The sequence below is a fragment of the Protopterus annectens genome, chromosome 7.part0, assembly GCF_019279795.1.
Source record: "Protopterus annectens isolate FY-2018-M chromosome 7.part0, PAN1.0, whole genome shotgun sequence".
In the NCBI taxonomy this organism is placed as follows: domain Eukaryota; kingdom Metazoa; phylum Chordata; order Ceratodontiformes; family Protopteridae; genus Protopterus; species Protopterus annectens.
This window is the reverse complement of record NC_056739.1, coordinates 764,075,912-764,093,291: the sequence shown is the minus strand read 5'-3', so window position 1 is coordinate 764,093,291 and position 17,380 is coordinate 764,075,912. Positions and strand designations below refer to the sequence as shown.

General features: G+C 40.3%; 1 protein-coding gene across 1 annotated transcript in view; it reads left to right on the top strand.

The window, feature by feature from the left end:
* The window catches only part of LOC122806089 (extracellular calcium-sensing receptor-like), a 452,682-nt gene extending 436,515 nt beyond the window's left edge, over positions 1–16,167 (top strand). The window contains exon 5 of the mRNA XM_044076327.1: positions 15,254–16,167. Within this exon, the coding sequence (XP_043932262.1) occupies positions 15,254–16,167 (914 nt within the window). The remainder of the gene's footprint in view (positions 1–15,253) is intronic.
* Positions 16,168–17,380: the final 1,213 nt, after the last annotated feature.

Here is a 17,380-nt window from a genome sequence, read left to right as displayed (position 1 = left end):
AACTGTGCAAAAAAATATTAAAATGAAGTTAGTGGAGCTAAAATACTGCTCCTGCCTGGAGAATTTTAAAGTTTTCCTTTCCCCAAGAAAGTCATAGTGAGCTGCAAGACGTATATGTTGCAGTACTGGACTAAATGGCAAAGGATCCCCTTGAATGATATGAAGACAGAGTGGATGCACTGACTGTTTCTGCTGAATGTGGTGCTAAGCAGAATGCAGAGACCTGTGAGATTCTAGACCTATGCCATGAATGGAAGGATTACTGTCACAGCTATGGAAGAATGGCCATCATCATTATCACCCTCCCCTTTTCCCATTTTTTACATAGGTTTGGGGTGTTGTGTCAGCTGTCATCATCTCTATTCAGTGAAACTCTCATGCCTGACCATACTTCACCACTTCTTAGTGCATGAAATCTGGACAAAACCTAAAGTAACGGGAGACAAATGCCCCAAAATAGGGCCAGCTTTTAAACAGAGCTCTTATACATTTAGAAAGTTATTAGAATAACTGGATTTAGGTTAGTGTGCATTTTCTTCCATTTTTTGAAGGGTATGAAGTCTGAAACTCAAATGTATGTCATTATTTAGTGTCTTCAATTGTCAGTGATTTGCCAGAAACCACAAATTTTATGAGGAACAGATCAAAATAAGAGGCAAAAAATCTGGACATTCTATGAAAATCTGGACATTTGAGAGGTATGTACCTGACTGTCACAGGTCTTCTCTCACACAGTCCATCCACCCCTTTTTGCTGGATGGCCTTGCTTCCTCTTGCTTTCTTTATGTCTGTTCTAAATCTTTGTTACTAGATTGCCTTCTGCTTTTTTTGCATATGTGCCCGAACCACCATGATCTGTTCTCTTTGATCTCTTCTGTAATTGGAGCTACTTAGGCTTCTGCCTGATGTCCTCGTTTCTTAGTTTGTCCCACATCATCCTTCATTTCCATCAGCTGCAGCTTTTTCAACTGCTTTGCCTTTATCACCCAAGTTTCTGTACCATATAGTATTACAGTTCTGTACATCTTACTTCTCAGCTTCTTTGGCATCCTTCTGTCATACATGACACCTGATACTCTGTGCCAGTTGGCTGCAGCCCCTCTGATTCTAGCTTTGTCCAGGAAGGCCATAAGTTGATAATAAACCAAGCACAAGTGTTTGTGACTTTGCACTTAACCATTTGCACTTAACAATAACACGTTTCATGTCTTAATAGGCAACAAAGGATTAAGCTCCTGCCAGCAGTAAAATTGTGCAGACAAAAGAGGTTGTAATTTAAATTGATATACACAGCATATTTTGAGTATTTCATTAACTAGGAGCAAAAACGTACAGTTGTGTACACTTACCATAAATGTAGATATTCGAGTGCATTCACTGTTGCAGTCATCGCATTTGGGTTATCCCTGCCAGTGTAACTCTTGGCCGGCCCGAATGCCAGAGACTTAGTATTTCTGCATCGGTTGCTATCGCTTGAGGACTGACATCAGGTCATCAGTGGTATAAAGTAAGGCAGCCAACGCCATTACATCAGTTTTTCTTGCCCTAACCTGTCAGGAGCCCCCTAAGTAGGAGGCCAGGCTCTAGTGGTAGAACCCTATCAGTACAAAGTAAATACCAAGATATCCCTTGTAAGGAATGGAGAAGAACAAGGAAAAAAAGGAGAAAGGGGGATGGAGGGGGGAAACCAGGCCTGCAACAGTGAATACACTCGAACATCTACATTTATGGTATGTGTACACAACTGTACTATATTCTTTATTTTTCACTGCTGCAGTCATCACATTTGGGTAGATTCCCAAAGCTGAGGAAATGGGTGGAGGCGGTCAAGGAAGCTAGGGGCTGACTAGGATGCCCTGCAAGACTGCAAAGGCAAACCCTGCCCTGGATTTGGAGAAGAGAGGTGGGTTGTAATGTTTGGTGAACACATGTCCAGGTGGCAGCCTCCAGGATGTCCCTGGTGGGGACTCCTCTGAGGAAAGCTGCAGAGGTGGAGGTTGCTCTGGTGGAGTGTGTCCTGACCCCCTTGGGAGGAGGCTTACCATACTGTTGGTAGCAGAAGTGGATGCAGTGTACTATCCATTTGGAAATGGTTTGCTTGGAGATGGCTTTGTTTTCTGCCCCTGTAGCAAAACTAACCAGCAATTGATCACACTTTCTGAAGGGTTTAGTCCTGTCCAGATAGTATCTGAGCTGTCTGTGCACATCTAGAGAGTCAAGAATCTTTTCTCCCTTGTTCTGGGAATTAGCAAAGAAGGTGAGCAAATGAATGGATTAGTTGAGAGTCACACTGGACACCACCTTGGGCATGAAGGATGGGTTAGTTCTGAGGGATAACCATTCTGCATGGAAGATGATGAAGTGTTCCACAGCCATGAGTGCTTGCTGCTCAGAGACTTTTCTGGCTGAAGTGATGGCCAGAAGGAAGGCTGTCTTCCATGAGAGAAATTTTAGCTCTGCAGAAAAAGTTGGTTCGAAAGGAGGCAGAGTGAGCATTTCCAAGACAAAGTTAAGGTCCCAAGCTGGTGTTGGTGCCCTTTCTGGGGGGCCTCAATTTGTTAGCCCCTCTAAGGAACTGTTTGATCAAAGGGTGTGAGAAAAGGGGCTGCTCAGTGGGAAAATGAACAGAAATAGCAGAGGAATGAACTTTTATAGAAGAGACAGAGAGACCACTGTGTAGTACGTCAGCTAAGTAATCCAGGTCCCCTTAGCCTGGATCCAGGTGCAGAACCTTTTCCATTTATCTGCATAAGACTTTCTGGTGCTAGGGCATCTGGCCTCACAGACAACATCCAGAACCTGTTTATTGAGGATGGCAAATTGGTTCAGGGTTATGGAATAAGGCAAGCTGCCAAATTGAATGTCTGCAATTGGGGATGCATGAATTCCCCTTCCCTCTGGGTGAGGAGGTTTGGAATCTGAGGACGATGCCATGGAGGCAGCAGGGACAGGCTGAGCAGCAAGGGGTACCAGTGTTGTGGTGCCAGTCTGGAGCTATAAGAATGGTCCTTGATCCCCCCCCCTTATTTTGAGCAGGACCCTGGAGATGAGAGGTAGGGGAGGAAAAGCATAGACCAAGAGGTTGACCCAGGGGAAGGACAGGGCATCCACTTTCCAGGCCATGCAGTGATGCTCCCTGGTGCAGAATTTGCTGAGCTGATGGTTGGTGTGGGAGGCAAAGAGGTCGAACTTCTGAGTTCCCCATTTCTGAGTTATTAGGAAGAAGGTAATTCTGTTGAGCTGCCACTTGTGTGAGTCCAAAAGGTTTCTGCTTAATTGGTCTGCCAGGGAGTTGAGTGCCTGGTAGGTATTGTGCTAACAGGTGTATTTGCATGGAAGAGGCTGTGAGCCAAAGGGTCAAGGCCAGCCTGCATAGAGGGCAGGAGTGAGTCCCTCCCTGCTTGCTGATGTACCACATCACAGTGGTGTTGTCTGCCTTGATCAGGAGAACCCCTGGAGAGAGAAGGGGTTTGAAAGCTATCAAAGTGTGCTGCACAGCCATCATCTCTTTTTCATTGATGTGCAGGTGGATTTTTGTGGGCTCCATTGGCCCTGTATGCACCTGCCGTCCAGGTGGGCACCCCAAGCTTAGTCTGATTCATCTGTGGTGAGGGTCTGGGTGGCAGGGTGTGGGGAAAAGAGCAGTCCCTTGTTGTGGGAGCATGCTGTTGCCCACCAAAGAAATTCCTTTCTGAGGCAAGGAATTATAGGTAGAAGAGTTTCCAGGTCTTGAGAGTGTTGACACCAAAGGTTCCTTAGGTGCCATTAAAGTTTCCTCATATGCAGTCTGGCATATGGAATGATGAGTATGCAAGATGCCTTGAACCCCAGAGCTTGCAAGATTTTCCTTGCAGAAAGCTGGGGCCTGGTGGCCAGTTTGGAGTAGGCTGACAGGAAGATTTGTTTCTTTTGTGTAAGGTATGCCATCTGGGATGCTGTGTCCAGACTTGCTCCCAAGACGATTATCCTTTGGGTGGGCACCTGTTTTGATTTCTTTTCATTGATTGTGTACCCTAGGGAGGTTAGTAGACTCTTTACAAAGGCCAGGTGTTTGAGCAGCTTTTTCTGGCTGTCTGTCTGAATAAGGCAGTCATCTAAGTAGGGGTAAATCTGAATATTTCTTTGTCTGCAAAAGGCAATGGCCGGAGCCAGGCATTTTGTGAAAACTCTGGGAGCAGTAGATAAGCCAAAGGGAAGCGCAGAGAATTGAAAGCGTTGAGATACTGCCCTGAAGCAGAGATATTTTCTGCATGATTCCCTGATAGAAATGTGGAGGGAGGCCTCTTTTAGATCCAGGGTGGCTAGCCAAGTATCCTTGGAGAGCATGGGTAGCAGCTGCTGGAAGGTGAGCATTTTGAATTTTGGGATCACCAGGAAGGTGTTTAGAATGGATAGATCGAGGATGGGGGCACCAGGTTCCCACTTTTCTGGGCACCAGAAAAAGTCTGGAGTAGAAGCCTTGGCCTATCTGTTCTGCAGGAATGTGCTCTACTGCCCTCAAAGAGAGCAGGGAATGGATTTGATTTTGAGCCTCTGACCACTGATTTGGCAGTAGATCTGGGAATCCTTTTTGAGTTGGAAGGTTGTGGAAGGAGAATTTGTATCCCTGAGACACAATGTTCAGAACCCATTGGTCCTTGGTAATGGTGGCCCAGGTACATGAGTGAAAGGAGAGTTTTCCTCCTAGGGGTACGTGAAGGTGGGCAAAGGCGAGGTCGGGAGGAAGTGAGTCATTGTGAGTTCTCACCATAAGGAGGTGGCTTATAACTCCCTGGTTTTGAAGTGGAGGTAGTCCACTGCTTAGATCTCTGCATTCCCTGGGGCTGCTGTCTGGAGAGTCTGTTTCCATGGGTCCTAGGCTGGGCCTGTTTACTCGGAGCAGGAAAGGATCAGTGCTTGGAGGAAAAATGCCTGCTGAACCTAGGGGGCTGGACCTTTAAGAAATCTTTAACTGTTTGCCTAGATTTTGCTTTTTTTTCCATCTTTTTTAAGACCTCTTCTGCCTTAGTGCCAAATAAGTTATCTTTGTACAAGGGTGCATCCAACAATTTAGAAGCTTCTAGGGCATCAAGACCACAGTGCAAGGTATGTTTAGTTACTTGACTTGCAGAGTGCATTAAGTCTTGTAAATCTTTAGATTCTGCCCAAGCAGGAAAGGAGGAAATTTTTTGTTGAAGGAGTTCCAAGGTATGGTGCTGATATTTAAGCATATGGAACTGACAATTTAGTGCCCTGATAGCAGGAGTAGCTGAGGTGTATACTTTTTTACCCCATTTGTCCAATGCCCGGGAATCCCTGTCTGAGGGGGGTGGGATTCTTAGCAAAGGTTGCGTTAATCCCTTTTGGTCCTTGAGAAATGACCTCGAGGTCAGCTGTTGGATTTTTAAAAAGATATTTGTGTGAGCCATGGACTCTGTAGTACCTGTCTGGTTTTCTGGGAGCAGGAGGTAGGGCATCAGGAGTCGAGCTGGATTCTAGGAAAACATCATCCACCACATCCAGGACAGGGGGTATGGCCAAGGGTATGTGTTGCAGAAGATCATGGAATTCTCTGAGTCTCTTTTTAGACTGAGGGTAGTCCTGACTCTCCCATTGGGAAATGCTCCCTTAAAGTATGCAGGGTTTCCCTAAAGAAAAAATTGGGTCAATATTACAAGCACGAAAGCTAAAATCTGTGAACGCTATAACATCGACACATAAACGTCAAAAGAGAGAAGGACGGAAACGTCAAAAGTCACAATGCCAAACTGATTCCTGGAAGCAACAGCACCATACAGGAAAGTAAAACCAAAGTAAACAAACACAACATAAAACACTTTTACAAACGTTTGTGCAGTGGGGCAAGCCCCTCTGCACCCCCTACTTATACATACCAACTCCGAGGCCACTCTACAGTGGGGAAAAGGATATATTTCCTCATCCCCACAAAAACCCTGCTGGCCAGGGAAATCCGTTCGGCATTGTGTCTTTCGGCGTTTCTGTCCTTGGCTCTTTTCATAGATCGATATTTATGTGTCGATGTTATAGCATTTTCAGATTTCAGCTTTCGTCATTCTGATATAGACCCGGAAAAATCCTCTGGGGGAAGAGGCTGATGGAATGGATTCCTCTGGATCAGAATCCTCATAAGTGGAAAGGGGCTGCATGTCTTCATAGTCAGATGCATCAGATTCATCTGACTCTTCTTCAGACAAAACTACTGGGGACAGATCTCTTTTCCTTTTTGAAGGGGTAGCTTGGCTTCCCCTGATCAGCATGAGAGTGATGCAAGGTAGCAGGTGCCTGAGAGTGGGTAGTCAGTTTCTTGGGTGTGGTTCGAACCCTAGGCCTAAGGAACTCGGTTGTTTTGAAAGAATAGTAGTCATGAAAGAAGACGTCAGTTTGTGCCAAGATTCGGAGGTGCGAAGGACTTCCTCAGAAGCAGGTACCTGATCAGTGGCTCTGGACCCATCCAAGGTAGAAACAACCCTAGGATCCTTAGACAGAGAAGAGTTTTGTGGCATACCAGACTTTGAAAGGGTTTCGGTAGCAGCCTGTGAATCAACTAAAATGGGCATCAGGGTCTGCGAAAGCACCTCACTGAGTACCGGAGGACTGATGACTAGCTTAATGGAAGCATCGTCGGAAGGTTTGGACCTGTGGTGCCTGTCTCTGTCTTTATCTTTACATTTTTTCAGACAATCTACTGTCAGATGGCTTACCAAAGCCATATCGGAGTTCGAGGACTGTAAACAAAAATATCTGGCAACAATAAGGGCCCAACTATGGATAGTTCTGGTGTTAAACAAAGCACAGAAGCAGCAATGGGGATGTCATGGTCTGGGCCTAGGCAAGTGATGCAGTAAGACTGGAAGTCTTGGTATGGTATTTGCTTTCCATAGGCAAGACAATTATTAACTTTTTCTGACATCGGTTAGTGCAAGAAAAAAGGATCCCCAACAGGGTACTTAGCTTTAGAAGACTTCAACCACAGTTCGAAAATGAAAACTCAGGTAGCAGCTGACTGGCACACATGCGAACTGTTTCTGCTTTGGGGTCCATGGCAGGAAAGACTGATGTAATGGCATCGGCTGCCTTACTTTATACCACTGATGACCTGACATCAGTCCTCAATTGACAACATCCGGCGCAGAAATACTAAGTCTCTGGTATTCGGGCCGGCCGAGGGCTACCCTAGCAGGGATAACCCAAATGTGATGACTGCAACAGTGAAACGCATAGAACATCATATCTGTCAGCAGAGGAACTACAGAGAATGAGCTAGATGGGGGGAGGGTTCCCAAATTACAGGATGAGGAAAATAAACAGATGCAGAGGAACAACAGTGCCTGTCATCAGGGGAAGCAGAGATGGACAGATAAACCTTTCCATTCCTTCATTGGAAGTGTAGTGAAAACAAGAGTCTCTAGCAGTATACATGTAAGAAAATAACAAGTATGATGTGGTGGGAAATAAATGCTTTTTTATTTTATTTTCCTTTTTATCTCTAAATAATAAGCTGTATATGGGAAGATTAAAAAGAGAATACATGGTGAATGATGGGGAAAATAGAAGGTAACAATCCACCATGAAAAAGCTTAGTAATGTGACTGGGACCTGCAGTTTAGCTGGGTGAATCCAGTACAGAGTGAAAGAAGTGATGCTGCAGAGGACGGGGCTGGAAGTTACGCTAAGAAATGGAAGCAAAATCCAGCAGGAGAATATTAAATATGGGGAGGTGCTCCCTTGAAGGGATGTTACTTAAAATTATATTGTATGGAAAGGATGCAAGTGTAGAAGGAAATTAACTAAGATAGGGAGTAAATAGGCATGTCCTCATAAATCCCCAACAAAATTTATTGCAGGAAAATGTCTGACTGCCTAGCACCCTGAACCCATTCAAATCCATCCAATACTGCTACATCTCTGCATATTCTAATCACAGTACTATGTTCCCATGGTTCCATCCATGCCATCATACAAATAAAGTTGCATTCATTTAGACCATGTAGCTAAACAAGGTCAGATTATAGACACATTACTTATGTTTCTAACTGCTTCAATCAGGCAAGCAATGTTCCATAATATTCCTTTGTTTCATAACAAAGTAGTACTATAGACTTTTATTCCAAGTGGTTTCCATACCCATGTCTTTATGAATACAAATATGTTTTTTATCTGAAATTCAGAAATCAATTTATCAATTGTAATGTCTTAAATAAACATGTTTTGATATTTCGATATTATGCTTGGAAAGAGAAGGAAATGGAGGATAAAGGAAAGGTGGTGGACCACTATTCATTTAATGTGCTGAAGGGGGTTTTAAAAGGGAAAAGGCAGGACAATGCTTGTAGAAACTAAGCCAGAGAAACCAAGGAGCTGCAACAACATATGAGAGATGGAGGATGCAAAACAGGGAGCCAACGTTATGGAAGGAGATTGGGACAGAAAATGGGATAATGCCTTGGGATCAGGCAAAAGTGAAGTTTGGCTTGATAGGTAGATCGAACTTACACAACACTGGTGAAAGAAGGGGGAAAATATAACAGGGGTGGTCCAAAACAATAACAAGCATGAGCTGGTGGACGTTTTGATGGAGGCAAGAAAGGAAACAGCCATGAGGGTGAAGTTGTTATCATTCAACTACAAGGGGCAAAAAGACAGATTAAAAAACAAGTGTCTGGAAAATATAAGGAGAAATATAACAGAGGAGTAATAGGGCCCAGAGAGTAGCTGCAAACCATTCACATTCTGCAGCTTTGCATGGCAGGTTTGCATAAATACTTTTATACACCTAATGAGTCATCAAAGATGTTCCCAAATGTGAGAAGAGAATGTTGGACATGTAACAATGGAGAGTGGGGATATGACAGCATATATTCTAGAGTAGTCAAGCCCTACAGCATTTCAAGAGGGAGGCCCAGACTTCATTAATTTAGTTCATATATACACCTTTTCTCACTAGTGTTTTAAAACTTTTTATTTTTAGGATATATTATGCTCTAAACGTGTCATTTTGTGTAGTTGGATGATTTGATTTTTTAGATTACTAAAAGTGTATTATTATTAGGTTTTGTATGCTTTTATGTGATGATATGACTTTAATTATGGGCGTTTCTGTTTGTTTAGAGATTTTTAACTGATTGGTTAATATTGAATTCCCTTTAGTATTTAAAATGACTATTGTATTTTGGTTATTGTCTGATGAAGTTTATGCATTTTATAAACGAAAAGCGCTTAACATATATCTGAGTGTGCCTCCTTGCTTTCACTGCTTTGATTTGTGTTTTTGACAGTTTGTTTTGCCTGCGTGTTTTTATCTGTTTGTTAATGGCATCTGGAGTGGAAGTGGAGGATATCAGCACTTGTTTTGATGAAACACCCGGCATCTTGAAGTCATCCTGTGTACCGAATGGTGAGATGCCGGTGAACGGTTCTAAAAACTTTGACTTGCTAATCACACGTTTGGATTGTGTGTTAGCAAGGTTGGACAAACGGGAACGCTGAGTTGACGCACAGAAGGTTACAGCTCCTGTGGACGACGATGCTCACGGCACTAACGGTATTAATTTTGGTGCTGGTAGCAACGTGCTTGGATCTACTAGCAATGATCCATCAACTAGTATTATTTGTGGACAGAAGAGCGTGGTAATAGGTTCGAATAAAGTGTTGGGTCCGGTTCAATCTACGGACCTGCCTTTAAGCAACAACGATGCAGCGGTTACAACGCTGAAACCAGTTCAAAAACCTGGTTTATGGTCTGAACTATTGCATGGTAACGCAATGCAAAGTGATAATCAACCAACTGCAGGTACTGGTTTTAACTTTAATAATTGGTTAACCCATGATTCATTTTTTGCCGATAATGATAATCTTCAACTTGATAGTGTGAATACACCTATTGAGACTTCTATTTCCAACAACTTAGCCGAACTTGACAAGTTGTTAGTAAAACTTAAAAAAGTCCAACTAGAAGTGTCTTACTTTAATCAATGCCTGAAACACAAAATTGTGCCAAAAGGTTTGAGGCGTTTTCAATATCCAACGGGCCTAGAACCTGGGTCTCAGTTTTACCTTGATATTGTGGCACGTTTTGACAGACAAGGACTGGAGTTAATTAATTTAATGTGTAAACATTACATATTGTCTGCAAATGATTTAACTAACACGATTCGTGAGTTGGATGAAAGAATAAAAATTGATTCAGAGTTTTCACGTTACAAATATGAATACAATAGGCTTTTTACTAGCATAGATTCTTATCTATGCAAGTTAAAATCTAATAAAATAAGAAAATTGGACAGAGACTTGAAAGCTTACCAAGAAGGTACAGAGTATCCTAAACCTTCACCAGCTCAAGCCAAACAAGGACATAACAACAAAAAGTTTGGCCAATCCAGAGCTAATAATTATAGTGCTAACAACCCTGATACATTCAACTTGTATGCTACTGACTCTCTTAATAGTGATGTTTTACAACGTGACCCTGTAACTCCTTCCTTTAATTATAATGACAATGTGCAACAGGACAACCAGACTGGTCATTATAATTTGAGATCTAACAACGCTAATTTTTTAGGAGCAAGACAGAAACAACCGGCCAGACATCCTGGCCAAAAGAAAAAATGAAAGACCATATTTTCCAACACGTATTTGTTGAGAAAGACTTATTTTTTGATAAAGACTTGTTAACACCAGTTGCTTCTGATGTTGTTAGTGATTTTAATCTCAGTCCTACTAGCACGGTGACTTGTTGTGATGATAATGTTTTTCATTCTGTATTTACACACAGCTCTGAATGCTTGGTTGATAATTCTGACAAACCTGAATTATTATATAATGTTAAGGGAGATTTTACAGTATATAATTTTTCCCAGTTATGTATCCCACTTGAGTTTATAGAATTACTTTCTAAGGGGTTTACCTATGTACCTCCACAAAGAATTGATATAGTCAAAACTATTAAGGATCTAAAACTATTTACTAGAAAGTTAAATTTAAATTTAATTATGGGTAATTCTTTATTTAGTGAAGTTAACCAGTTCCGGATACCTAGTACCTATAACCCTCCGCTTCAACTTTACTGAAACGTTTTGAACAAATGTGTGAACTTGACATACGTAATATCAGTGGGTTTAGGAAAGTTAACAGTTTGGAACATCAGAAAGAGAAGGAGTGTCTTGATTTTGTGAGATTAAATGACATACGGGTTTGTAAACCTGATAAGGGAGGTGGAGCAGTCATTTTTGACAACAGTGATTATTCCTTCCGGATTCAGACTTTATTGAACTCTCCAGCCTACTCTGAGAGTTCTCTTTCAGAAATTAACAAAGCTTATACTTTGATTAAAAATTTGATTGAAGACATGTTTATTGAAGGAAGAATTACACAAAGCATGTATGATTATATGTTCACTTCATACCCTCGATATCCTTGTTTGTTTGGGTTACCTAAGATTCATAAAGATCTTACGAACCCCCCTATGAGACCATTAGTGGACAGTAGAGGGTCCCCAACTTATGCCTGTGCTAAAGTAGTGGACTCCATTCTACAAAAATATTTGGGTAACTTCAAACAAATTTGTAAAGACTCTTGGACGTTTTTAAGAAATATGAACAAAGTTAACTTTAACTCTAATTTTAATTTTTTAACAATTGATGTGAAGGACTTGTATACTTGTATCCCCCACGACATAGCGATAGAATGGATAGGTGAATCTTTAAATCAACAAGGTTGTGTCCACAGTGAGGTGGCCATGGTAACTGAGTTATTGGAGATAATTCTTGACAACAATTACTTTATGTTTGAAGGCAATTTTTTTCTACAAAAAATTGGAGTTGCCATGGGCTCACCCTGTGGGGCCAGTGTTGCGAACACGGTGATGGCACACTGGGAAAATGCATATATTTTGCATAATAGTATGTTTAAGGATCGTATTATATTCTATACGCGTTTTCTTGATGACATCACGGGGATCTACCTTGTGCCCTTCACCTATTGGAATTTATTAATTCTTCAACTTCGTTCTTAAAGTTTACACACACCTTTGATACAACATCTATTGCATATTTAGATATCTTGTTAACAAAGGACACTACCCTTAATATGTGGGCAGCTTCAATTTATAGAAAAAACACTTACTGTAACTCTTTGTTACATTTTTCTAGCTGTCATCCTAGATTTCAAAAACGTTCAATTATTAAAGGCCAGCTTGTACGTGCTGCCCGCATTACTACTAATGATGATGTTTTTATTAATGAATGTAATTTCATTAAGGATTTGTTCCTTTGCCGTGAGTATCCTGAACCTCTTTTGAATGAACTGATTGTTGAAGTTATGAGTAAACGAATGTCTCGTTTTTACACGCCTATTTTGAATAATATGATGGTTCCCTCCACTCTAACACCTACTCCAACTATCCCTGTCACTAATACGTATAGTATTTCATTTATAACATCGTTTAACCTTAACAGCAACGATTGTTACAAGATACTAACAAAGAACTGGAATATCTTGAGGAGTGACAATAGTGTATTTGTGAGTGTTGGTGACAACCCATTAGTGACTTACAGAAGAGGTAGAAATTTAAAGGAACTTTGTGAAAACAAACATGCAAGTCTAGTTAAGACTCCAGGCATGTATAAGTGCCAGTCTTGTAATTTCTGTTCCTTTATTTTAGAATCCAATAGATTTCTGATTAACAATGTCCAATATTGTTTAAGATTGAGGAATAATTGTAACTCAACTATGGTGGTCTATCTTGCCCTATGCCAGTCTTGCCCTGCCTTTTATGTGGGCAAGACTGAAAGAAAGTTGCGGAATAGAATCTACGAGCATCTTTACGCAATTAAAAAACAAAAACTGGAGAACGCACTAGCTAAGCATGTACAACACTATTCTGATCACAGTTTTAAGTTCATTATTATAGATCAAGTTAATCTTAAATTAAGGGGTGGGCCAACAGGGCTTAGACTTGAAGAGCTTGAGCTAACATGGCAGATCAGATTGAATGCTTATGTCCACCCAGGGTTAAATGAAGGTTGTAGTATAAGCAGCCTGCTCAAGCTTAAAAGTCTAGTTCGTTAAAACATTTATAAATTAAGTTCATATATACAACTTTTCTCACTAGTGTTATAAAACTTTTTATTTTTAGGATATATTATGCTCTAAACGTGTCATTTTGTGTAGTTGGTTGTTTTGATTTTTTAGATTACTAAAAGTGTATTATTATTAGGTTTTGTATGCTTTTATGTGATGATATGACTTTAATTATGTGCGTTTCTGTTTGTTTAGAGATTTTTAACTGATTGGTTAATATTGAATTCCCTTTAGTATTTAAAATGACTATTGTATTTTGGTTATTGTCTGATGAAGTTTATGCATTTTATAAACAAAAAGCGCTTAACATATATCTGAGTGTGCCTCCTTGCTTTCACTGCTTTGATTTGTGTTTTTAAAAGTGAAGTTTGGCTTGATAGGTAGATCGAACTTACACAACACTGGTGAAAGAAGGGGGAAAATATAACAGGGGTGGTCCAAAACAATAACAAGCATGAGCTGGTGGACGTTTTGATGGAGGCAAGAAAGGAAACAGCCATGAGGGTGAAGTTGTTATCATTCAACTACAAGGGGCAAAAAGACAGATTAAAAAACAAGTGTCTGGAAAATATAAGGAGAAATATAACAGAGGAGTAATAGGGCCCAGAGAGTAGCTGCAAACCATTCACATTCTGGAGCTTTGCATGGCAGGTTTGCATAAATACTTTTATACACCTAATGAGTCATCAAAGATGTTCCCAAATGTGAGAAGAGAATGTTGGACATGTAACAATGGAGAGTGGGGACATGACAGCATATATTCTAGAGTAGTCAAGCCCTACAGCATTTCAAGAGGGAGGCCCAGACTGCATTTAGGAGATTAGGCAACCCAAGAATTCAGCTGACATTATTATTATTATTGTTATTATTATTATTATTATTATTATTATTATTATTATTATTATTATTATTATTATTATTAATATTACTATTACTATTATTATTACTGGGATGGGATCCTGGTCAAATTCTACTCAAACTGGTACACAGTCTAATAACTCTGGTCACTGTGGTGATGGCAAAGGACATACGTGCAAATTAATTGATCAACTGGATTGGAAGGAGGCAGCCATTCTACTGGATGAAACTGAGGACAAGGAAACAAATGCAGATAGGAATGTTGTGAAAAAAAGAAAAAGGTAAGTGCTCTGGGAACGTATGAAAGTGAGTGCAGAATTGGTCCACTTACATCTGCATAATAAAATATCTATGTGCAGACACTGTGGAAATTGTAGGAGGGGAAGTTTTGTTAAGAGCCTGGGTGATTTTAAAAATGTTATTACTGAATGTGATTTATTTGCTTAGAAGTGAGATGTATAAGTGACATGAAAGTTACTGTAATGTAAGCCATGACTGTTTACATTGGAAAGGCACTGAAGACTCTTTTGTTTACTCTTAAGAAAGGTTCTAATTAAATAAAAAAAAAAAGAATAACAACAGAAGAGGCATGCATTTATTAGTTATACACATGGACTTTTTGCATTACATGAAATATGTGAAACAGCACTTCGAAACAGAGCCGTATAGCAGTGTTTCTAAGTACCATGAGAAGATGAGAAAATCAACTCATATCATAAAGGTGGAGAGGAACGACTGAGATGTGCAACATACATTAGAAATAACCACATGTGTAATCTGTTTAAGCTAATTTAAACTTCCTACCCTAGTTAAATTTCTAACAATTGCTGAAGCTACAATATTTGTATTCTTTTGTAGGGTGTAAGTAAGATTCTTTTTGAAAGTGTCAAATTAACTTTGCTTTCTGATGCTTTGGAGTAACTTCATTTGTCAATCCAGGTAAATTCATACTTGTTTACATGAGGCCCTACAGGTGGGAAATCTGGAGGGAGAGGTGCCTGTCAAGCCAACTTTTTTGGAGATGACAATCATTGTGGCATGATAACCTTGTAAGAATACTGGATATTTTGCTAAGAAAGAACTAAACAGTTCTAGATCTTTAGGAACTGAGAGGGGAAGCCATATATTAATTGTAGAACCAGGACATTTTTCCATACTGTGATGTGTTTAGCTGGGTGGGGGGGGTGGTGGTAAAGAGATTTTGTACCTGGAACATGTTTTAAATTTGGCTTTAACTAAAGAGTTATGCAAGTTAACTCTTGAATAAGATACAAACACAGCTACAGACATGAAAACTTACTCTGACTGTTTGTTGCAGATTCTGCTGAGTGCAAGAAGTGCCCTGATGATCACTGGACAAATGATAGACGTGATCGATGCCTCCCCAAAACTACAGACTTCCTCTCCTATCAAGATCCTCTGGGTGGAACAATAGCTTTTGTCTCCATTTTCTTCTCACTGCTACCAGCTGCAGTCCTTATTATATTTATCAAGTACAGGGATACACCAATCATCAAAGCCAGTAACCAGGAACTCAGTTGCCTCCTTCTTCTGGGCCTTGTGTTTTGCTTTTTGTGTTCTTTGATTTTCATTGGTCAGCCAGTGACAATAACATGTGCACTTCGACAAGTCACATTTGGGGTGATGTTTGCACTTTGCATTTCTTGTATTCTAGCCAAAACCATACTGGTGGTTATCGCCTTTTCAGCAACAAAACCCAAAAGCAATCTGAAAAAGTACATTGGACCAATATTACCCAAAGCAACTGTTGTTTTATTTACTTTTTTGCAAGCTGTTATAGGTATCACATGGATAGCTAGAGCACCACCCACTGTAGAGTATGACATGAAGTTCCAAACAGGGAAGATTATAATTCAGTGTAATGAGGGTTCACCCACTGCATTCTGGTGCATGCTGGGATACATGGGCCTTCTTGCTATTGTAAGTTTAATTGTGGCATTTTTAGCCAGACAGTTACCAGACAACTTTAATGAAGCCAAATACATCACCTTCGGCATGCTGGTATTTGTTAGTGTCTGGTTTTCCTTCATTCCTGCATATCTGACTACCAGGGGTAAGTACATGGTAGCTGTGGAGTTATTTGCTATCCTGTCTTCCAGTGCTGGGTTACTGGTTTGCATATTTTTTCCCAAATGTTACATCATCCTTCTGAGACCTAAAAGAAACACCAGAGAACACTTCAAAGGAAAGAAAACAATTGGTTTTCAATGAGTTAAACTATTATTGTCACATCACTCCTTAAAGTGGTTGTAGTTTTGTCAGTTTTTAAGTTAGCAGGTAACATTTCTTTATTTGCATCTCTGTAATCTAGGAAAGAAAATCTGTGCGTGTGCTATGTGCATGTTTAGATTGTTTTTATAAACATTTTATGTAAAGTTATACTCAGAAATATATGAGTGCTTTTATATTTAATATTTTTAACAAAGTTAGAGATTTGATGAGAGTTCTGATGAATTTGACATAATATTCAAAATCTTTCCCATGACCATAAAAGAGCAAATAATGACAAAGTAATTAAAAACACAATGGTACTGTTCTGCTTCTACTGTGCAACATCGAGAGTCGATCACTTGAGCATAATTTCTGTAATCACAGCTGTTCACACCTTGCAATTAAAATTTGTCTTAAAAAAGCACAAAATGAAAGTTTTTGTTTTATTTAGTTATTTATTGTTTGCACTCCCCATCCGCTCAAATCTTACACATAGCAACTCAGTGGTTGCCCGATACTGAGGAAAGGAGAAACTCCTCAAAACTGTGTACCGTGGTCTTGATAAATCACTGCTGATGTCTAACAAGAACAAACCACTGATTTCTAGGGAAACACTGGACATCCCTTTTTTACTGATGACAATGATGACAGTATAGTTTAACTGCTACTTCTGTTTCTTTGCAGAGAACATTATTGGAATATGGGCCCTCAAGTTCCATTTTTTACCTGTTGGCCCTGAGTGAAGCAATGACCATATCTGATAACATTTCATTGTAGTAATAGTAGGTAATTGACTCTAACTAAGGCATCAGCCTGGATGCTGAACTGTGGCATTCTGGGAAGGTAATGTAACACCACCACCAGAGGGCCTGTGTTCCTAGGTAAGTCATGATGCTGGTGCAGGATTAACACTGCACTTGTACGTAGTGCCAAGGTGAGAAGGTAAGCATACCTGTAAGCCGCCATGACTTAAATAGTGAGAACAGTCTCCCTGGGTAGGTTTTGGACTGCTCTAGTGGAAGTTCAAGCAAGCTTGAAAGACACTGTGCACATAACACTAACTATTTTTTTTTGTTCTATCCCACCCTTGCTTCATACTTTCTAGAATCTATCCTATTACATCCTTCCATCATCATGTCTACCAATCCTTCCTTTCATTCTGCCAGATTAACTCAGATGTTTGTTTTTTTTTAGGCTCTGGATGGCAATGAGC